The sequence below is a fragment of the Hydra viridissima genome, unplaced genomic scaffold, assembly GCF_058129835.1.
Source record: "Hydra viridissima isolate aposymbiotic clone 2 unplaced genomic scaffold, HvirCarnegie_v1 scaffold_1, whole genome shotgun sequence".
Classification (NCBI taxonomy): Eukaryota; Metazoa; Cnidaria; class Hydrozoa; order Anthoathecata; family Hydridae; genus Hydra; species Hydra viridissima.
Window position 1 is genome coordinate 7,429,671 of NW_028324300.1, and position 23,670 is coordinate 7,453,340.

Consider the following 23,670-nt stretch of genomic DNA (forward strand, 5'->3'; position numbering starts at 1 on the left):
TAAACAGATTACCATCACCTGTGCCTCAAAGACTATACTACAAACACACTCAGTGTTTGCACTTAGTCAGTGTGTAGAATAAGTTCAGATCAGGAATGTACATGTTCAGGATAGGAATATAATAGACAACAGTTGGGCTGTCTGTTCATCACAGTTAGATGCAGCAGTGAGCCTAGTGACAGTTGCAATACTGAATCAGATGTTGGTTAGCTAAAATTTAATTCAGCCATTTTCCTTATTTTACAATCTTGGGATATTATGATTGTTAATGATTTTTTCAATCTTTATTGTATAGTTTATTTACTTTACATGTAGCATGTAATTAATATGTTGTAAGGAATATTTCATTTCGAGCAATTGTGATTTTATATAGTTTCATTACTCTTTCAAATTACAAATATCAAATACAATGCTAAAGACTGGTAAAAGTATAAGAAAAAGGATGTTCAAATTGAAGTTTGTGCAACAAGTATCTTCATATTTCAAAATCAATTTATGAATCAGTGCATAAGAAATAGTAGCCTACTTATAATTTAGAAATACAATTAATTGATCAAAACAAAAAAAAGAAAGGAAAAAAAAGGTTTTCTTTTACAACCCTAAATATTAATAAACTAAATATATTAAGAAAAATAAATAGGTATAAAAAAATCAAATTTTAATTTTTTTTGGTGGTTCTTGTAAGTACATAAATAAGTTATTCAGACATTGAAAATATTAGAATAAAGTTTTTTAGTAACTATAATTCAAAAAAATTTTGATCAGACTAAAATTTTTAACTTTTCTATAATATTTATAGTCAGTTTTTTTGATTTATGTTTTTCAACGAAATAGGCATATTTGAAGGATACCAGGCAACAAAAATGAGTGTATCTGACAAACTTGTAGTTCTTGATTACTTTAATGATGATCCTAGAAGTATTGGGAACATAGCAAAAGTCCTCCTACATTGCAGCAGTGAACAGGTTTTTCTTTATTAGTCATGATTTTTTGCGGTTATGAGGATGTGTGATATTGTGTGACGTAATATTTCTGTTATTTAAATTATATGTATTGCATGCAATACATATAAAAAAGAGCATCTTTTTTACCTATTTTAGGGTTCACCATATTATTTTGCCACATTGAACAATGCATTTGTTTTCAACTGGCAAACACCTTTTGCTTGCCCTGAACTAAACAATTCTGGAACAGACTGCAAGGTGGCCTCACTCTCAAGCAACCACATATTTGATCTTTCTTCTTTGCCTGATCAACAACAAAAGTTTAAAAATTTAGATTTTTATATTTCGGCATGTCGAATTCATCCTAAATGTGGTGATAATGCTGCTGTATGTGTGGTCCAAGGTAAACTTTTGAATGCAGTCATGTAAAAACATATATTTTTTAATTTTTTGTCAAATATCAGTAGCATTGAAATAAAAGTAGAAACAACAACTAACCTTTAAAGAAATAGAAAATAAAAATTTCATTACAAGCATCATCTTACAAAAGAATTAGATTAAGAAATAGAAATTAAATAGTATCACTATTTCATTAAGATTATCCACTGGTATTCTTTTTGTATTTGAGCCCTTTTTTTCCCATTAAATTTTTATGTTCCTGGAATAGTTTTCATTTGCACCATGTAGGCTAACTCTCATATCTTACAGCAGCCTTTAAACAGCCTAATTTACAGCAGCCTTTAAACAATCAAATATACTGCAGTCTTTAAATAGCCTAATGTACAGCAGCCTTTAAGTGGTCTAATTTACAGCAGCCTTTAAACAGCCTTATGTACAGCAGTCTTTAAATAGTCTAATTTACAGAAGTCTGTAAATTGTCTTCTTTAAGTAGTTTTAATTTGTTAAATAGTCAACTTAGTAAATAGTTTAAAAAAAAGTTAAAATATTAAAATAGTTTTAGTTAAATACTTTATTATAAAAATTTGAAATAATTTTAGACTTGCTAAAAAAGATCAAATTATTTTTAGTTGTTAATACTAAATTGTTAGGTAGTAGTATGTTACATAATTTATAATATAATAATATTTCCATAATTTTCACATATACTGTCATTTAGCAAATGAAGTTTTATACAACTTTATTTATATACTAATAGAACAGTGTTGGTTTGTATGACTTTAAACTTTGTCTATGGACTTTATACTAAGTCTCATGGGCTGTCTGTTCATTACATTCATGAATATCTGGAAAACTTAAAAAAATTTATATAATAATTCTTTTATCAGAGATTCTTCAGTGCTAAATGTAATAATTTTTATTTTAGTTTCAGACTACTATTAGTAATATGAGTAATAGCCTACGCACTGGAAATAGAATTTTTCCAGCAATATTCAACTTCAATTTTTAAAATTTGACAGTAAAATGTTTTGGAATGCTTCAAGAACCAGTTATAAAATTGTAAGATAATCAGAACCAATCTTTACATCTATATGTTTTCATCTCTCTCAATACCTGTCATTTTTAAACAAAATATAGTTACTGCACTCAGTGGCAAATTAGTATATAATTTCCAAAACCATCTGACATGCACAATGTGCATGGCACATGATTGCAATACACATTTCAATGGTTATCCCAAGTTGTTTAAATTTTTTGTTGACTATAATTGAAGCTGTTTTAATGGCTAAATCAAAAAGTAGTGCTTAGAGTTTAGTTAATTGGAAAATGAAACAGGAGAACTATTGGGATAGGATTTTCTAATAAATTGTGAACATGATTGAGTTTTTATGTTCTTACTTGTAAAAAAAGTATAATCATTAAAGGTAGTCCTTAAAGAACCTTAAACACTGCTATATCAAAGATTATTATAATAATCAAATTTTAGAATGAATTTTTGGATGTGGAAATTGAGCTATCAAATATTAATATTAATATTTGACAGCTCAATTTCCACATCCAAAAGTTCATTCTAAAATTTGCACAATAAAGATGTTTTTAATATTTCAAAGTTGAATCTCTTTATAACTAAACACTTTAATCTATATCATCTATAGTGCTAAAAAGTTCCCCATATATACTAAATTTTTCATCATCACTCATCTCAGCTGTACAACGTCAAAGCACAATATCTGTATTTTTCATAATTGGATATGAAAATGATTTTGTAAAGTACATTGGGCCGCCAACTTAACTTCATACTTGTCACTTGAAGCTTCATAGTATGAAGTTGGCGGCCCAACGTACTTTACAAAATCATTTTCATATCCAATTATGAAAAATACAGATATTGTGCTTTGACGTTGTACAGCTGATCTCTGATTTACTTAGAATAACTTCTGAGTCATATTTTAGTTTTTGTCAGCTTCACATTTTGAATTTACAGTTACCTAATGTTAAAAAAAATATATCTTTTAATAAAAGCCAATAAGAGTTCATAGCAAGTAAAATCCTCTATAAGCATCTGTTAGATTTCAGTTTGATGTTTCTATAGGTTAAAACTTTATTTCTGAAAAAATTTTATTTAACAAAAGATATTCATTCAAATAAATGTACAATCTTTATTATTTCGAGAGTTTTGGCAACTTATATTGAGAAAGTTTATAATTCTTTCAAAAAGATATGAACTTTGAAGTTAACAGAGTTTCACTGGATCACTTGATGTTTTCAGAATGAAAAACATAGTAACAGTACTCTATAAATGTGTCAAAAATTGACAACTCAGATACTATCCTAATAAGGCCTTAAACATTGCAGAATTGCTAAGCTCAAAGAAAAGGACATCCACACTCAGTACCTGAAGTTTTAACACCCAAACCACTACATCCTAGGATGTAGTCTTCCTCATCCCAGAAGCTAGCAGAAGAAATCAGTTGATGCTGAGTTTCAATAGTCATTTTCACAAAAGGTTCTTTCCCTAATTTTCTATACACTTTAACCAGCCAAATGGAAAAGGTTTTCCAGCTAGAAGAAGTGTTTAAAATTTTTAATTTTATATTTTTGGGAGATAGGAATAATTTTGAATTGGTATTTTATTTAAGTTAATCATTTTTAGAGCCACATATTGCTCATAAAATTTTTAAAGAACCTTTCCTTTAAAACTTTTTTTAAAGAAAATTTAAAGCTCTGAATCAGAATAGTCTAATACAATTGGTGGGCTAAACTTTCAGCAGAGGTTTACTCAATTAGGGGAGACTAAATGATCTCTTTAACATAGCAACCATAACTCTATCTGAAACAAGCCAGGTTATGCCAAGTTGAACACTGCCACAGCCTCAGGAAAATGAGTGATGCTTTAAGGGGGCTCACTCCTGTCAAAATAGCAAAAAAATAATTTTTTTTGAAATTTTTGGTTTTTCATGTTTCAAGTGTAAAAATTAACGAGGAATCTGATTCTGAATAAAAATTTTCAAAAAAAAAACACATAAGTATGTCTATTTCTTGATTATTTGATCATAGTCAAAATAATCTTCTTAGCAACGTCCATAGCAACAATTTTATTTTATTTTTTCCACTTATCTAAAACACCTTTTTCTTAAAAGTTAATCTTATATGATTAACTTGAGTCTGTGAAGTATTAATTTTTCAAACTGCTTCCATGAAGGTCTGGAAAAGCTAACAAATGAACTTAGTGAGCATGTTAACCACACTGTCACACAACCACATAGTTACACTACACATTGTGTGTCTAACTTTTTTTTATAAGTTAAATTTTGTTCTGTAGATTATTTAGTGATTATTTTGTTTATTTATAAATAACTTCTTGGCATTTTGAGTTGTGGATAAGTATAAAAATAATTATTAGTTTAAAAGAAGAGCTTGATTATCAAGTTGATAATGGAAAAAAATTATGTTGCAAATAAAAAAACAATAACAAATGATAAAATTAAAAGAGTAAAGTTTGCAAGTTTAAAAAAAATAAAAGAAAGTTTAAAGGAAATCAATACACAAACAAAAAACAATTTTTGTCCATGCAATCTGAACTTATAAATCTTATTCCAAGTACTTCAGCATTATTATCAAAAACAAGATCTTTTACTAAGTTGTCAAGACATGCTATTTCTCAGGCTTTAAATGATGGTATTACTGGAAATTGAATTTTGGATATGTTTAATTTATCAAACTTAATTTCAATTATTGGTTGTCTTCAATGTAAACAAAGTTCATGTTTAAAGCTAAGTGAAAGTTTAAAACATGGATTAGCAAGTAAAATGACTGTAAAATGTTCTTGCCAATGGGAGCATTCATTTTGGACATCAAAAAAACTGCCATATATGTCACGAGGGTTTGATATAAACTACAGTATAGTATACTCAATGCGTAGATGTGGTCAAGGCTTTGCTGGTATTAATCGCTTTAATGCACTTATGAATTTTCCACCACCATTTACATCAAATAACTATAACAAGATTGTTTTTAAGTTAAAAAAAAGTGTTAAGTTTGTTGCCACTTAAACTATGAATGATGCAGCTCAAGAACTAAAAGAGTTATCCAAAAATCAACCACAAAATAATTTTCATTCATTGTAAATTTTCATTCAAAATAATCAACATTCATTGGTTTACAACAACTTTCTTTGGGCATCTATGATGCTGTATCTAACTTTAATATTGGAGCTAAAGCTGTTATTAATTTGTATGAAAGACTAAATATGGTTACAGGATTTTATACCAATAATGGGTGTGATAAAATCAATACCAAAAGGATTAAAAATTCAATAAAACATAATGAAGTAAAAAATGTTCTCCATCGTCGTCAAATTAGAGGACAAAAAAAACAAAAAGATGATAAAAAAAAGCAAAATGAAGGAATAACCTATAAAGCAGGATTATTTTGAAGTTAATTTTAAAGATGTTGTTTTTATTTTTATTAGGTTTTTTTATTCTGAATATGCTGTTTTCTTATTTTTAGTTATATATCGTTTTTTTGACAAAAAATGTTCTTAATGTGATATAGTTTTTTTTTTTATATAAAATTATAGATAATGTCAATGTTGTATAAATTTCCATTATCAAAACACCTTTTAAATTGATTTTATTATGCTTAGAATTGAAAAGCTTTAAAAAATAATATCTTACTATAACTCTTTTTACAAAATGTTTTACGTTTTGCTTATTTTCTCAGATTGCTTTTTTTCTGAATTTAATAGAATTTGGAAATGTGGTAATTTTGGTTCTTTTATAGCTTTTAAGCTGATATTTTCACACAGCACACATAATAGATTGTTTCATGCAGTAAACCAAAAGTTTGATTTAAATATTTTATATTGTCTGTGATTAGCTTGTCTAAAGTTCGATTTTATGTTGAAAATAAAGAAAAATGTTGTGGATTTTTTAAAAGCTCAAACAGACATCCTTCCCGAAATAATATTTCACAATTTTTTGGTTTATTGCATGCATATAATGTAAATAAATGTTAGAAAGTTTCATTGAAAAATAGTTTACCAACCCAAGGGAATTAGCTTTCCAAATTTCAAGAATTTATGATTTTTGCCATTTTGAATTTGTAACCATAGCAACAGCTAACATTTTTTAATAATAAAAATTTATTTTTTTAAACACTATTATAATATCCTTTCCAATGAATACCCTAAAAGTTCTATGAACTTGGTAGTTGATGAAATATTTTTGAGGGGGGTGAGCCCCCTTAATTGTTTCAAGAAAACCCATCAGTTCTAAAATTGTGAATTTTTGGATAAATTCCTTTTTTAAGTAAATTTCAATCACATCCAGCTGAAAGAGAATGAATAGCCATCTTGCAGTCCTGTTCAGAAGACTGCCAAATTACAACTATTTGTAGTGTTTGTCAGGACACTTAACAAAAATACCATAATGTTAAAGTCATTTTTCAATCTTATTGATGTCTAAGAGAAATTTGATGACTCTTAGATTATCTCTTGCAACTTTAAAGCAACTTCTTAAGTTTATTGTTGATTGCAACAACAAAAAGTTCAAATTATTGAATCAAAAACTTATGCTTATGATTCTATTAAAAAAAGAAAATATTTTTTTTGTTTTGTCTTTGTAGAAGATAGTTTTACAGTGCTTTTTAGATTTATGTAATTTTAGAGAAAATACAATTTGTAAAGAAAGTTTTTTTTTTTAAAACAAAAACAAAAACTCATAAAGTAGCAAATATTGTAAACTTACTCACGAATATCCTTTGTTAAATAATTTTTTTTTCAAAAAAAAGTTATGACTTATAGAATAGGCCACTGCCTACTAGGTGTTTTTTTTTTAAAATCATAAAGAGTCACCCTGGTATTTATTTATTGCAATGTTAATAACACAAAACAATAACATTTACTTTTTTTAAAGTTATTTTCACTTCGGGAAATCGAATTTAATAATCACACTTTTTAGCCATTTTGATATGTTTTATAGCCTTTTTTTTAGTGGTCTAAATGCCCGGTTCTCTAACTCTGGTGCCCGGTTGCAATAATAATTTTAGGGGCCCACAGATATAAATATAATTTTATTTTTGCAGTTAGTTGAAAAAAAGGGTTTTAAAGATAAAAAACAGAAAAACTATCGAAAACTAAGATTAAACCAAATTTTTAATAATTACAATAATTTTATGCGTATTTTTAGTCATTTTGAATAGTTGTTAATTTAATTACAAAAAAAAAGTTTTAATAGAAAGTTCATTAGCGTTTGGGGGCCTCTAAATCGTAAAGCCTGTGTCCATTTCACCAACTGCCCCCCTCCCTAGAAAACCAGCCCTAGAAGTCTATGTAATTAGGAATTTAATATCAATAGAACTATACTTAGATTATTGACTACAGTAAATATTTCATTCAGCAGTTAAAGAAAAAAACAAATAAACAAAAAGTATAACTAGCATCAAATTTTTTTTTTGATTATGAATTTCGGCTTAAGCTTTAAGGTTTAAAAGTAATGTCTTCTTTCAATGCTCCTATTTTAAGGATTTGGTTGAGGGCTTTATTTCTTATATTCAGATTTTCATCCAGCAGCATGCAGTACAGAAAATTTTCTTGCAAACAACAATATGTATTTCCTTGGTAGTTCTTAAAAACAATGCTCTGAATCCTGCTGTCTTGAAGCTTGACTAATTGAATGGTTTTGTACAGAAGTTGACAAGCATCTTTGTATTTTCCGGAGCGCTTAATAGCAAACCACATTACACAATAGACTTGAACAATATATTTAGTTATTACTAATAATTCAGGAGATGGTTTATCAGTCCTAAAATAAACCATCATTATTCTTAAGACTAGAGTTAGCCATCTAGCATGAAATATTGGTCCAGATTTTTTTGCAAGAAATTTTTTGATATAAAACTTTTTGAGATACTCACACGGTATTCATAAAGCATTCGCTGGTCTGTACTAAGATCACTTGTAACCTCACTGCTAACAAACAACTCTATTTCCAAATATATGGGAACAAACTTTACCAATAGCTGTTCATGAAGAATTTGATGAGATGCAGCATCTCCAATAGGTCCCTTATAAGATTTAGGAACATTTGTGTTTCTATCTAATTCACATATAATGTGTCGCAGTGGAAGTTCAACTTGATGAAGCAAACATCCTAAAAGGTGCAAACTTCTTTTAAGAATTTTTTTGAGTTTTATAACCAAACCGTTATCTGCACCTGTATTAGAAGTTGTGTTATCTACAATAACAGCGACTAAGCTCTTAACACTATTATATTCTGTTAAAACATTTGCAGTAGCGTTTGCCATGGTAGTGCCAGTTCCATTAGGTATAGTCAAATAATTTTGTGCTGTTAGACCATATTCTTCTGTAAATGTAAGGATGATGTTCTTCTTTGGTTGAAGCAACAATAATAAGATTTTCATCAGTGTTATAACTGACAGAATTTACTAATGTAGACTTGTCAATTTTTCCATCAATTCCAATAACCTTTAATTCTTTAACATCAGCTAAGTGTTTAGAACTTATGACAGTGCTGATTCTTTTTTTTTTTCTTCAAAAATCTTTTTTTCAGTTATTATTTGTGATTAATTAAATTTTTTTACAATACCATAGTCTATTAATACAGCTGTTGCCAATGCAGCTGTTGCAGCATCGCTTATTTCAAACCGTATAGCAGCTTTTGCCAAATTTGTTAAATGAGTGTAATTTTTTTCAACTGGCATGGTTATAGAAAAGTCTGGATCAGATTCAAACTTATTATTGTTATCAGATAACTCAGTATTCAGATTGGAATCCATTGAAATTCCGAAGCAGGCAACTTAATACATCTTTTTATCTGCTCATTAGTTTCTCTCTCTTTCTTTCTTTTTTGTCTGGCAGCTGTTTTTTTTATCTACTGTACCAATTCGAAATCTTCCTGTTATTCCAATTTTCGATTTTTGATCTTTTAAATATTCTCTATCCAATGGTGGTACCTAAAACAATTTTAAACTTTTTTAACAAGGTGTTTACTCAGTTCAATAATAAACTTGTTAAAGTAACTCTAGAATGGAATAAATACAATAAAATAGTTTCAAATATATTTTACAATATCCTAAACACTTAAGAAAATAACAGTTCAAACTATCTCTTAGACTTTTTTATTATTAATAATAAAACAAAATAAAGTATTTTGCTTACAAAATGGAAGAAAAGTGCACTATTTTTTCACTCTGACATGTATTTGATTATTACTACTTAAGATTAAAGAATTAAATAAAGTCTAATTTTTAAAATTAAAATTATTTACCTTTTTGCCGCTTTCACAGAGACAAGTAAAGTGTGTTGTTTTTCAATCCAAAGGATTCTTACACTTAATAGATCTATGCATAAAAAAATTGCATGTATTATAAAAATATTTAAAATCTATTAGAATAATTTTAATATCATTTTTATAAAAAAGTATTACAGAAAAAACTGAAAATAAAAACATATTAAAATTATAAAATTATGTAAAATTATCTTATACAATCTTTTTAATTTAGTATTTAACTTATAAAAAAATATCATATCAAGTTATAAACAATTATTTGTATAAAGTTTAGCACGAGCTAAAAATAAGTATTGCATATAAAAATGAAATTAACAATTTTCCAAACCTTATATTGTAAGCTACTACTGGAAGTCAACAACCACAAGAAGACAAATCAAACAAATGCTCAAAGTTGTAATCAAGATGTTCCTTGTTTTTGTTTGCATTTTTGCATTTTCCTTCAGCAGATAAAACTCTCTTAAGAGGTCTAGAAATTTTTTTGGCTACTGATTTCTTCTGGATCAGAGGAAGCTTAGGATTTACTCTACTCCACAGACTGATTAACTCTTTTGTCACTTTTGAAATTATCTCTGGAGAACTAATACTTGTTACTTCATACATATTTTTACAAATAAGATATGAATATTGAATCATTGTCTGTAGGTTGGAAGATCGCTTATTGGAAGCTCTGATGGCAAACCAGCATACCTCTTGCTTTCATTACAAGTTCTTAGGTTTTTTATTATTTTAGGCATTTCCCTTAAATTGTGTGTATATATATTATATATATACACACACATTATATTTATATATATATATATATATATATATATATATATATATATATATATATATATATATATATATATATATATATATAGGGTAATTCCATGTAAAAGTGGGACACTCATTTCAGTCACCCCTCGGATTTTCTTTAAATTTGAACCAGTGGTACCTATTAATAAATAATGAAAAAATGCAAAATTTGAACTCCCAAATCCAAACGGTTCAAAAGTTATGGCATTTTGAAATTCAGCTTAAAACGCCCTATTTTTTTCCACTTTTGCCATTATGAACTTTGTAGTAGAACTTTTAATTGAATAATTTAAGATCTAGTGGAATAATGTGGCTAAAATTTGGTACCTGACCATTTTTAAGGGTGCTGAATTCAAAAATGTAGATAAGTTAGAGATATTTAAATTTTTTGACAGTTATTTTTTTATTTTAAAATGGCCAGTCAAATTTTTTGTTCTGTTACCATGGGTTGCCCTTTCATTAATTCCAGGAGTTGCCCAAGTCTCATCGATCCCATTTTTTTTCAAATGAAGTAGATGATCTTAGGCTATCTTTATAAAAAAGATGGTTTTGGTTTCTTAAAGCATAATAAAGATATGTCATTTTGAAGTTCAGACAAAAAATTTCTTTATTTGGCCGCTATTCTCTTTTACAGTGATACTTTTTGTGTGAATAACTTAAGTTCTAGTAGAGAAATATGACTGAAAATAGGTACCTAACCATTTTTAAAGGTGCTGAATACAAAGATGAAGAGATATTAACCCAAATCATAATCTTTTAAAATAATTTTTAAATTTTAAAATGTCAACAGTCCCTTTTTTTCTTGTAACCATAATTTTTATTTCACTTATTTCTGGAGTTGCTTTACTCTCATTGTGAAATAAGATGTTTTGGAAAAGTTTAGGTCTCTGAAATAAGATAAAAAATTATATTGTTTCGCATAACTTGCATATTTATAATCAATATTTTCAAAAGTATGCATGGAAGTAAAATTTACTATACAGTAAATTTTATTTCCATGTTTATGTTTTATTTTTTGTTTTATATTTATGTTTTATTTTTCAATGTCTTGTATATACAAGACATTGAAAAAATAATTTCTTTTTTTATTATTCTAATAATTAGGTATTACTTCAAAATATTGGTTGCATACTAAAATTTTAGCTTACATGCTCAAATGTTGTGTTAAAAAATAAGAAACTAAAATGCAAACTTTTTTGAAAAATATTATAAACCTGCTTTATTGAAAAAAGCTCAAAAATAAAAATGAAAAGGAATAACTAAGTATAACTAAAATTGGAGTTTATATCGTTTAAATAATGAAAGTAAAATATTAATCAACTTTCATTGAAAAGATAAAACTTGTTCAAATAGAGTTTCGTCTTCTTTTGAGATTTGGTACTTACGTCCAGAAGATGCTGAAGGTGTTTTAACAAGAGAAATGACATTAATTCTTGGCACCCAGCAATTATCATCCCGCTTTGGCCAGTAGTATGACCGGCTTGGATAATGTGGATGCATAAACTTTTCCATAAAATCATCATTCTCTTTATCAACTTCAGAAACCATACCAAGCCAGTAAAAATCATCGTATTTGCAAAATAGGTATTGTGACATCATAACATTGTCAATTTTTATAATTTCATATTTTTGTTTTTTGAGGAAGTCAAATGTTAGTGCAAAATCATCATCATCGGATACCCTTTTCATTTTTATAATTGAATGAGAAGATGGTATAAATTGATGGAAACTTCTTGTCCCAGGAATAGTGGTTGCTATTAAAAGTCTATCAGTAAGTTTGTTTCTTACTAGCTCCATTTCTTCAGCAGTGACGTACACAAACGTAATCCCACTGATTGACTTTTGACAGTATTCAAACATTGCTTGAGAAGACAGTATGTGACCTGTGGTTGGACTCTGCAAGCTAGCTGTTGCAACAAGCCTTTTAACAGTGCCACCTATTCCATCGCATGGAGATTTGCCATGGCTTGTTGCAAAGAAATTCCAGATGCAATGAACAGAAAAATCTTGAGCGTGGTGACATAAATTGAAAAAAATGTTTGCAGTTTTTATACTGCCCTGCACAGCCATCAGAAAAATAATGAATTTTTGTAATTGTGGGACAAAGATGAGTTTTTACATGATTAATGGTTTTATACATAACTTCATTGATAAATCCAAAATCATGATTCAAATCATCTGAAATTACACAAAAAGAAGATATTTCCAATTTCACTTTCTTGTAGTAGATGACAACTGGATGAAGGGAACATTGACTCTTGCTCCAATGGTAACTCTGTATCTCCTCTTGTAGTACAAAAGTGTAATTCTCTGCAAAATCTGCCAGTACAATAGCCTCATCAATACTAATTGTTTCTTTGAGATGCTTTAGATAGCTAGATTGTGATTTTGCTATAAATGAATGAGAAGTAATATTATCAAGTTTTTCACACAGGAGCTCTATGAATTCATTTAATGAAAGTTTTATTGTTAATAGTTCAGTTCTATCTGTTTTTGTCCACTGTTTGAAGTCCACTGACTGTTCATTTTCATCACTGTCATATTGCTCTTTTGGATCATCATTTTGTGTGAGATACTCCTGGAAATAATTTTGGGCAGCTTGTATGCCAGGACAACTATTGCATTGGTGAATCATGCAAACTTTAGATTTTCTGCTGCAGACAATCTTTTCAATGATTTCATGGTAAGATGTTTCAAGGCCTATAGCACTCAACATTAATTTAACATTTTGGTGTATTGTACACACACAAACAGAATGTGTAACTTTTGGACCAGCAAGAATGCACCATTCAGGCCAAAGACTGGAAAATTTAGAAAAACCCATTTTATGGCCTGGGTACTTTGTCTTATATGCCACATAGAGCTCCTTTAAGTTACACAAAATCAATTTTTTTGACATGTATTTTTTTCCCCAACACTTACAGTCTTTTTTACCTGGCATTTGCCTTGAATACTCATCGCCACAGTAAAAAAGCTTTACAAGTTCTATAACATCTTTACTGATTCGATGCCCTTCAACCAGATCAGGGTATGCTATGATGCCTTTTTGGTCGCATAAAAGCTTTGCATTTTGAATTTGTGTTTGGACACTGAAAACTCTTCTGCTGCTTTTCTGATAGACCAAGATTTTGAGGTTAATGTCAAAATTTGAAGTTGCTGCCTTCTGTTAGAAACCTTAAGTTTTTCTTTCATGCATTCTACAAGGTAGTCTAGATCACGAGCTTTGGTTTGAATTTCCTTTAGAACTTCATTTTTTGGTGCAACAAGATCGGATTCGGTTACATCCAGAGCAGTTGTAAGCTTCTTAATAACTGCTTCTTCAACCTGCTTTATCTTTCTCTTTCCAAGTGAAGGCTTGTTAGAGGATTTTGGGTAAATGAACTTTTAGAGGAGGCACTTCAAGTTCGCATAAAGTACTGTTGAGCAATGATCTTGTTGATTCCAGTATAATTTCTTTTTCCATATTATCTTCAGTTAACTTTATCTCCAACTCATTCTCTTCTGATTCTTCACTTGACACTAATTTATGTCTGCATTGTGGACAAAGTTTTTCACCTGGAACTACGAATTTGCCTTTACTGCATAGGTACTTTGCTGTATCCAAGTTGATTTCACGAAGACTACCTAAAAAAAGAGAAGAGCTCTTTTAATATGTATAAAAATTTTAATAAAACCTTAAAAAGTTTAAAATTGTATGGCATTTAATAGTGCACTTTCAGAAGTCAGCTAAAAGGTTAAATATAGCTAAAATAGAATTTGGCTGCCAATAATTTCATTATTGTAACTCACAACATTTTCAAAAAACTAAAAGTTATGATTACTGTAAATACCTTTTATAACTTTGTTACGCGTATTAAATGGATTGCAGCATCGTGTTAATTTAGTTGTATAACGCTTCAAATAAATATGTTTATGATGGAGACAAGTTGTTGGTTTGACATATATCATTGAGAGCCCAGTCCTCCATATTAATATTTCTCTTTCATATTCAGGAATATCATCAAAAGGTTCAATTCCCAGCAACAATGTATATGTTGTGAGATGACATTCACTTTCTAGATTGATTCCAATGGAGCACTGTTGGCTGTTTGCTATAACTAAGAAACTGAATTACCAAACAAGATTTAATAATTATTTAATCTAAAATTAAAATAATTTTTTTTCATTGAGATTTGTTATTGTTAACTGTTGTTTCAAAACTATATTTAGGCGAAATAACTGACGTCCCAAAACTATATTTATACATCACAGCAGGCATTGCAAAACTATAATTTTCATGATAATTCACTTCACAAAACTTTATTTATATATCAAAACCAACCTTAATAAACTGTTTTTACACACCACAATTGAACCCATGACAGTTAGGCAATTTGTGAAAATATTACCCCAATTTATGGTTAAGTAATATTATACCATTTTAAAATTTAAAAATTATTTTAAAAGATTATGATTTGGGTTAATATCTCTTCATCTTTGTATTCAGCACCTTTAAAAATGGTTAGGTACCTATTTTCAGTCATATTTCTCTACTAGAACTTAAGTTATTCACACAAAAAGTATCACTGTAAAAGAGAATAGCGGCCAAATAAAGAAATTTTTTGTCTGAACTTCAAAATGACATATCTTTATTATGCTTTAAGAAACCAAAACCATCTTTTTTATAAAGATAGCCTAAGATCATCTACTTCATTTGAAAAAAAATGGGATCGATGAGACTTGGGCAACTCCTGGAATTAATGAAAGGGCAACCCATGGTAACAGAACAAAAAATTTGACTGGCCATTTTAAAATAAAAAAATAACTGTCAAAAAATTTAAATATCTCTAACTTATCTACATTTTTGAATTCAGCACCCTTAAAAATGGTCAGGTACCAAATTTTAGCCACATTATTCCACTAGATCTTAAATTATTCAATTAAAAGTTCTACTACAAAGTTCATAATGGCAAAAGTGGAAAAAAATAGGGCGTTTTAAGCTGAATTTCAAAATGCCATAACTTTTGAACCGTTTGGATTTGGGAGTTCAAATTTTGCATTTTTTCATTATTTATTAATAGGTACCACTGGTTCAAATTTAAAGAAAATCCGAGGGGTGACTGAAATGAGTGTCCCACTTTTACATGGAATTACCCTATATATATTTACACACATACATATTTATTTAATATTACATTAAAAATAGTGTAAAATGAAAACATAAATACTGTAAAAAACAAAAATTCCGGCTTAAAGTGTTTTAATTATGACTTCGGAATTCTAATTATGATTCCTAGCACCCCTCACCCTAATACAGATGAGTCAATATTTATTTGAACTCAAATCCCTAAATAGTCATTAATTTTTTTAAATTTATATTTATTGGAATTTTCTTATTTATAGCATAAAAACATTTTCCAGGGTGACTCTTATTAAATCTTAATCCTGGCAGTGGCCTATTATAGAAGTGCAAAAAAAAAACTATTACTAATAAAAATAGCAAAAATAGTGAAAATTCCTAAAAAAATTTTTTTGGATATTTTTTTTTAATACTATGTAGTCATATTTTCAAACTGTGGATTATCAAAGTTCTTTTTTCTTTCTCTTATAGCTTAACTGTCACTTCTTTATCAATCTTTCTTACAAACATGTTCTTAGTTGTTTTACTGATCATTATTCCCATTCAAATATGGGAATTTTACACCATAAAGGGCATTTGCACAATGACCTTCCTTAAGTTCCTCTATCAAAACACACAGATATTAAACAGACTTTCTAATATCACTAAATCTTCATGGAATTAGATAAAAATATGTTGCTTATTATTTAGTCTGTGTGCTTTAAAGTTTTTTATCATTATTAAAAATTGAAATAATGAACAAAGGAGTTATGAAACAAAAAAGGAAGCTATATGTCTACTTATAAGCCTACAATCTTTATTCAGAAGTTAGAGTTAAGTGCTAAAGTTAAGACTAATTGTTCATAAAATTAAGTTAAGTTTAAAAGTTTATTAGGATATACTAAAGTCTGGAATAATCAAAGAAAACACTGCCGGAATAAAAACTCACCATTCGCTTTAAGTACTCCAGGCTCAACAGAAGTAATACAACTAGATCGTTTTAAAAACCGAGGGGAAAAAAAATGCTGTTACTTTCAGATAAGAAATACTCTACAATGGTATACTATAAACAAGGCCTCAAGTTCAACATTAAGCGTTATCAACATCTTGGAAATCAAAGTTCCTCTTGGGTTAAAGTCATTTATTCAGTTCTCTCGGATTTCTAAAAGGAGTAATGTATTGGTCTTGCTACAAATACATTACTTCTCTGGATAATATATATAGCTTTGCTTTGTAGGTAGGAGCTTTTAGCATATTTTCCATTATAATTATTATCATAAATAAGTTTAAAAATATAGGGGCTTTTCTGAACATTTGGTTATTCTATGAAAAGTAAACAAGAACATATCTTTAAAAAGAAATTAGTATAAAACATTGCCTTTAGTTAATTTCCCTGGAAATTCCAAGAGAGAGAGAGACTTTAACTACTTTAATTTATTTAGTCAACTGATTCAATTTAATGTCATTAAAATTTAAAAAGTAAATATTTTAGCAATGGTGCTGTTAAATAAAATAGTTATTTAGTAAAAAGTAGGAAAAATTAACTCTTTTCTTTGCCGATGATCTTCTGGGATCTACTGGGCTTATGTGCTTGTAACCACCTGTAGTTTCTACAGTTCTTTAAATTCAAAGTTGGTAACCCTTAATATGGATGAAAAACTCACTATGCTTTTTCATGTTTTATTCAAGCTAATAAATATTCATTTCTTTTAAACAAAAATGTGTCTTACTGAATATTAGCATTTTTCTGCTTACAAAGATAAATTTCAGTTAAGGAAATTTAGAAGCCCTTTCTTTTTTTTTTTTAATCAGTAGCTTAGCATTTATCAATAGAATGTTATGTAATAAAACAATTTATAGGGAGTAACAAAACGGTGATTGGTGATTTTAACAGTAATCTTACTCTCAACAATTATGGAGAGCTTTCACTAATATATCAAAATCAAAAATTAAAAACTACTATAATATTTCCATGTGATGATGGCAGTATAAGCATAAATCAAGATGCTGAAGGCAAGTAAGTGGCTAACTTTAATATATTTATTTTGTGTACATTTTATGTTTTAAATCTTAAAGTATTTAATTGATGAAGATTAAACTTCACAAAATGATTATTTGTTTCAATTATTGATTTCATGCCTGTTATCAGTTCACATTAAACCTTGCAATTGTATTGTGGTTATTACTTTTGGGTTTAATATTCATCTTACAGTGTATCAGCTTAATAGTTTAATTTAACAATAAATTAACTAAATTATTTTCTTAAATTGTTGAAGATGTATTATGAAAAAAAATGCCTCTAAATTTCCTACAATCATAGTTACAATTAAAAGTCACTATATCGTGACATGATTCAAAAGTACATTTATTTTGCTGAAATTTTGCTTTAGTGATCAGTACATAAAGTAATCAGTGTTTACTTATGTGTGTATAATATTATCATTGTTAATGAAATCAATCAATGAATGGTATCAATGTAATGCAATATTTTGTTATAAAACTATAAGATGCTTTATTTAAACCCATATTTTTCTGTCACAAATACACATATTTAAAAAAAAATTACTAAAAATGCTTATTTTTTCTATAATCCTCTCTGCACAAGATTCCAGATTTAATCACTATTCATTCTTTTTTATATTGGCCAGTAGTTTCAAAAATGTCTTGGTGTAAATGTGCTCATGGTTAGTCATGAAACACATGGAATGTAAAAGTTATGTTTTAACATGTAATAACATTTTTAATATGTAATAGATGTTTTTCTATCTTGAGAGATTAGAGAACTTGGGTGTTTAAAATGAATCCCATTTGTAGGAATATTACAAAAGTATCCTTTATTCCTAGTGATTCCTGATTGTGTTATTTATCAGTTGTTGTTTGTAAAAGCCAATGATTGTTTTCTGTTTAGCTATATTGCTGTTAAGTGGTTTTTATTTATGAGTTTCCTCTAGGTTTAGCAATTTTTTTGGATTTTGGTTATAAAAACCAGCTTGGGTGGAACATAACTTTTAGCTTGTTTCATCTTCATATTCGACCAAAAAGACCTTCTGATTGATATTTATCTTTTAGCATCTATCATTAGAAAAAAAAGTTTTAATTTTTCTAATGATAAATTATTTTCTTAATTTTTATAAAAATGGTTTTCATGATTGTAAAATAAATTTCTATGGTGGCTGTATGGCAGCTATTGATGTTCCTTATGTTCATTGATGCTGCTTAGCTAGATGCCAGTCCTAAAGCTGCACCAGTGCAAACAGAGACTTTTTCCAAGATGAGAATGAATTTTAAATTTATGCTGGTGGCATACTTCTCTTTTCAGCTTGGCAAGATTGCTTTTCCAAGAGTAAGTAAAACCACATCAGGTCAGTTTCTTTGTTAAGACTAGAACAAATGTAGTTTTTTGGCATGGTTAGCTTGGCCAAACTCCTGTTGTCATGAACTTTTTTAATCTCAGTGGCAGCAGTTGTTGCATTCTTGCTTGCTGAATTGTACTGGTGAGTCTTTCCACAACAATTGTATGCAAGGAGGATGAAATTCTAGACCTTAAGTCTTGGGGTATTTTAGCCAATTAAATAATGCAGGTTTGTAGCACTCAATTTAATAAATCTACTTATGCTTAATTGAATGTTTAATTTTCTGGTCGGTTTTTCTTTGGGTTATTGCTAATAGTTTAGATCACGATTTTGATTGATAGTCAATCATCAGGGTCAGTTTTTTTTGGTATCAGCATTGGATCAAATTCCATACTGAGTTGACTTTGGGTTTTTTAAGGTTTAACCAGAAATAATTTAATGAAATTATTTCTGGTTAAACTTTAAAAAAACCCAAAGAACTTTGCATGTTATAAAATAATTGAAGAGATTATTTCTTTTCATATTCAATATATTCATTACTAAAATTAAATATTTAAAAATATTTTCTACAAATTGTTTTACTAATTTTAATTGTTCAAGTTACACTGTAGTACCTTTCTAAAAGTTCCCATTGTTTTATCATTTGTTAAATTAAAGTTTGTCACCAAATTATTTTTATCTTATGCAATCTATACTTTTAAATTTCCTCTTTTTTTTTTTTTTTTGTTAACTTTATGAAAAAATGTTTAATGAATTATTTTTAAACTGTACTTTACAAGTTATTTGATCAAAAACTGAATTTCTATCTTTAATAAAAGTAATGTTTTATTCAATTTATTCTAGCTATGAAATAATATGGCCTACATTACTGGCATGCATGCCAAAATTTATTGAATGTAGTCTAGTTACAAACAGTGCTACTTTGAGCTATGACTTGTCTATTCTGTCTCGAAGTGATTTTAACTGGCAAGTACAAGTACCATTAGAATCAGAAAAAAAGTTTCTGAGAAGCAAAATATTTATGAATGTCTGCCGACCATTGATAAGAGGCATTTCTACTAATAAATGTTCACTTTCCTCTGGATTATGCATTCTTCAAGAAGATCATGTGTAGGTCAATCTGTCAGTTTCTTTTTAAGTTTGATTCTTAAGGCTAATATTTATCTTCATTGTGATTCATATTTTTTTTAGTCATATATGAAAAAATCACAATCAAGATAAAATTATTTTTTTCTTTCAATATTACTTATTGCTTTAAGCATCAATGCTGGTCAAATGGTTAAATCTCCATATCTCAATGATAATGACATTATCCTTGAATTCAGTGATGGTGATTTGTGCAAGGGAAATAAGAAATATTCTGCAATAGTTAGACTCCTTCAAGAAGATGATCAGGTTTGAAATTCTTACTTTTTTATTTTAAAAAAAAAAAAAAAAAAAAAACTTCTTTTGATTAGTCTTGTCATATCTTGTAATATTTCATGCATGTGGTGTTGAATTACACACGTTTTCTAACAGTGTTCGATTAATAAATGAAGCTGTTTAATTATTAAAGATTATAAAAAATTATAAAAAGGATCGAACTTTATTATAATCACAAAAGTAAAAAAAAACAAAAACATTTTAAGCAATTAGGTGATCCCTACTTAATGGATGAATCTGACTGCGTTTATCATATCACATGGAAAACAAGTGCAGTTTGGCCTATTATGGATGAAAAGAGACTAACTAGTTTAACATCTGATTGTAAAGTTGAAAATAAAGTTACTGGGCACATATTCGATATGAATCCTTTGTATAAAAAAGAAGGGTATATTGTTGAGAATATGGGACAAAAATTCAAAGTTACAGCATGTGGGGCATTGGAAACTAAAGGTACCATAGCTTAAGTGTGTTTTTTTTTTTGTATACTGTTTCAGATATAACTTTGACAGTTGAAAAAATCAGTTTAATCAAAATTCAGTGAGTTGCTTTGATATATTCTAGACTCCTTTTTAGCTTGGAATAATCTTAAATAGTATAGCTTAGCTTTTAACAATATAATTTTCTATATGGTGTCAAACCATGAAATTTTGAAAATTCTTTTTTTACTTAACAAAAAAAATTTGTTTTGTTTTTAAAAATCCCTTGATTAACTCTATTTTTATGTTGCTTCACAATAAAAAAGTTTTGTTTAAAAGTTACTTTTAATTTTAACAATGAACTTTTGTTTTGTAAAAATTACTGTTAAGTAATTTAGTTTGTTTATTATTTGCAACTAGCTGGAATACCCGGTGCAATTTGCCAGATAGGGGAGCATGTTGTACCTTTGACCATGTTATACCTTTAGTCACTTTGTCCTGCTGGCCTACTACTATCATTTTGAAAAAACATGAAGTGCTATTTAAAGTAATAGTCTATGATGACTCTTCTTAACGTAAAAGATCATGCATGGGATAGATTTTGTTAATCCAGGAGAAATTATAATTTTTGGCTCTTAAAAAGTAAATATTTGTGTTTATCTTATTTTGATAATAAAGCTGTCATTAATTGTTATTTGGTTGATGTATGACAGTAACATTAACCAATATCTTTTTTTGGAAAAGTTTAGATGATAGTTTCTTAATCTAAATGGGGATTGAGATGATAATTGTTAAAGAAACCCATCTTGTGTACCTTTCACCAGCATGAAGTATTGTACCTTTGTCTGGTCCATGTTTAATTTTGATACTTTGTAAACTTTAAGAAGCCAGTTTTATGAAAATTATCATAAAATTCACGTATTTATGTATGATTGCCTGATGATCAATTTTAATGATTAAGTTAGTTGGAAGCTGTAGCAATTAGGTTGATTATAAAGTTTTACTTAATTTCTATAAAGCCATAAAGAAGTAAGAGCAGAAAAATATATGATCATTTCTGCTAGTATGGTTTTGTTTAAAATGTGAAGGAGCAAGTTGGTATTTTTCTCAAAAAGATGTAATGATAAGTTATCTCTTCATAAACCACAGCTAATGTGTCTTGGTAGATCTTCTACATTCAATAAAGAAACCATAAGAATTATATAAAAGTTATAAAAGTGTTTCAATATGTTATCATTTTGAACCATCAAACATTTAAAATTGTGATACAACAGGATTTTCCACAGTTCACATTCCACCAAAAATTATAGCTTCAAAAGGTAAAAAACAAGTAAGAATTATGACTAGTGCAGAATGAGGCAACAGTGCAACAATCTTTAGTCATTAATGCTACTGGAAATAACATCCCACTATTACTTGTATTTCCATGTGCTAAATTTAAGGAATACATGCTGAATGGTGCTCCTCCTAATGTATGACCTTTGGTTGAATAACCAGTTCTTTTATTACTGGATAATCGTGAAATTTATATGAACATTTCTATTTTTGGGTTAGCTAAAAGTTCAGGCATAATTTTAGTGACATTTCATCCTCAAGCAACCCACAAAATGCAACCCCTATTTAAAATTTTTTTATAACAATGCATTGAACAATTGGATGATATCTCTAGGAAATACTGTTAAACAAGTTACAATTTATGATATATCTTACCTTGTTGGTCAAGCTTATTCTCATGCTTTTGTACCAAATAATTTGATTAACAGTTTTAAATGTACTGGGTTTTTTCCCTTTAATGAAAATATCTTTACTGAAATTTGTTTCTTTGCTGCAAATGTTGCTGATAAGCCATTAGTGGATATTGAAGCTTATGTTTTTAATGATATTATTAAAGTTTAAACCACTCCTGGCAATTTACCATCAACATCAATTGTTTCACCTAAAATAAAACAACCTACCCAAAAGCCATAATAGGAAAGACAACTTTTACAAAAAGGTATGAGAAAAAATCACGTATTTTAACTGATACACATAAAATGAAAGTTATTTTATATTTAAAATCTAACAATGAAAATGTCAAAAAAACCTCTCCAAGACAAATAAAATCAATACCAAAACAGATCATTTTTAAGCTACAGTCTTACACAAGTTTAAATGGTGAAAATTTTGATGAAATTGATTTTGGAGTAAATATGCTTGATAATGAACTAGAAATAGCAAACAAGAAAAGTGAAATACTTTCATGAAATTTGAAAAAAATACTCTTGACATTAAGAAATACTCTTGACATTATGTGGCAGAAATTATTGAAGATTTAGTTTAAAAAATTAAATATCTTAAGAAGTTAGACAATAAATTTGCATGAGATGAAAAATATTTCTGATTTGGAATTGAAGATTTTAAAATGAAAGTTTTACTACCATTTATTGGTAACGTATCATCTTGGCATCATTATCTTATGTTTGGTTTTGATTTGACATCTTTTACTTTCAGTAATATTTAACATAATATATTGTTTTAATTTTGTATTTTTCATCGTCTGCATTCAAATATTTTACTTAAGCATTATCATATTTAAATGAATATGGCAGCTAAAAATTGTGGTTGTGGTTGGATTTTAAGAGGTTTCTATGTTACAAACCTATTTATGGGAGATTTGTGCACCTTGAGCCAGATTTTTAGTATGATCACATCATACCATTAGTTCCTATTGATAACAATATAATTACTTAAAATATAAAATTCTGTCAAGTAAAAGGATTTTAAAGTCAGTGACCCTAGATACAATTAGTTCATTTCTAATTGTACCTAGGCCACCAACTAATATACCAAATTAAAGAATTATATTTTTGCTCTTAAATCAGAAATGATAATAAAAACTATTAGAAAACATATTTTGTACAATTCAATCACATTTGAGTTTTCAACCTG

At 28.2% G+C, this 23,670-nt stretch overlaps 1 protein-coding gene and 2 pseudogenes across 13 annotated transcripts in view; 1 reads left to right on the plus strand and 2 right to left on the minus strand.

Annotated features, from left to right (window-relative positions):
- LOC145187664 (cation-independent mannose-6-phosphate receptor-like) overlaps positions 1-23,670 on the plus strand; it is a 54,159-nt gene that overhangs the window by 15,515 nt on the left and 14,974 nt on the right. For 9 of the 13 annotated variants that reach the window (XR_016449270.1, XR_016449269.1, XR_016449272.1 and 6 more), the window contains 6 exons: positions 835-965; positions 1,101-1,347; positions 17,409-17,565; positions 19,745-20,011; positions 20,161-20,296; positions 20,530-20,776. Coding sequence is in view for 3 of the 13 variants with exons in the window: in XM_090076845.1 (XP_089932971.1) it covers positions 835-965; positions 1,101-1,347; positions 17,409-17,565; positions 19,745-20,011; positions 20,161-20,296; positions 20,530-20,776 (1,185 nt within the window). In the remaining 10 variants the exon portion in view is untranslated. Of the gene's footprint in view, positions 1-834; positions 966-1,100; positions 1,348-17,408; positions 17,566-19,744; positions 20,012-20,160; positions 20,297-20,529; positions 20,777-21,162; positions 23,010-23,670 lie in introns of those variants that run through there. The other 4 variants (XR_016449274.1, XR_016449275.1, XM_090076846.1 and 1 more) reach the window with 3 other exon arrangements.
- On the minus strand, positions 7,822-10,389 carry LOC149893146 (uncharacterized; annotated as a pseudogene).
- Positions 12,238-14,973, minus strand: LOC149893147 (uncharacterized; annotated as a pseudogene).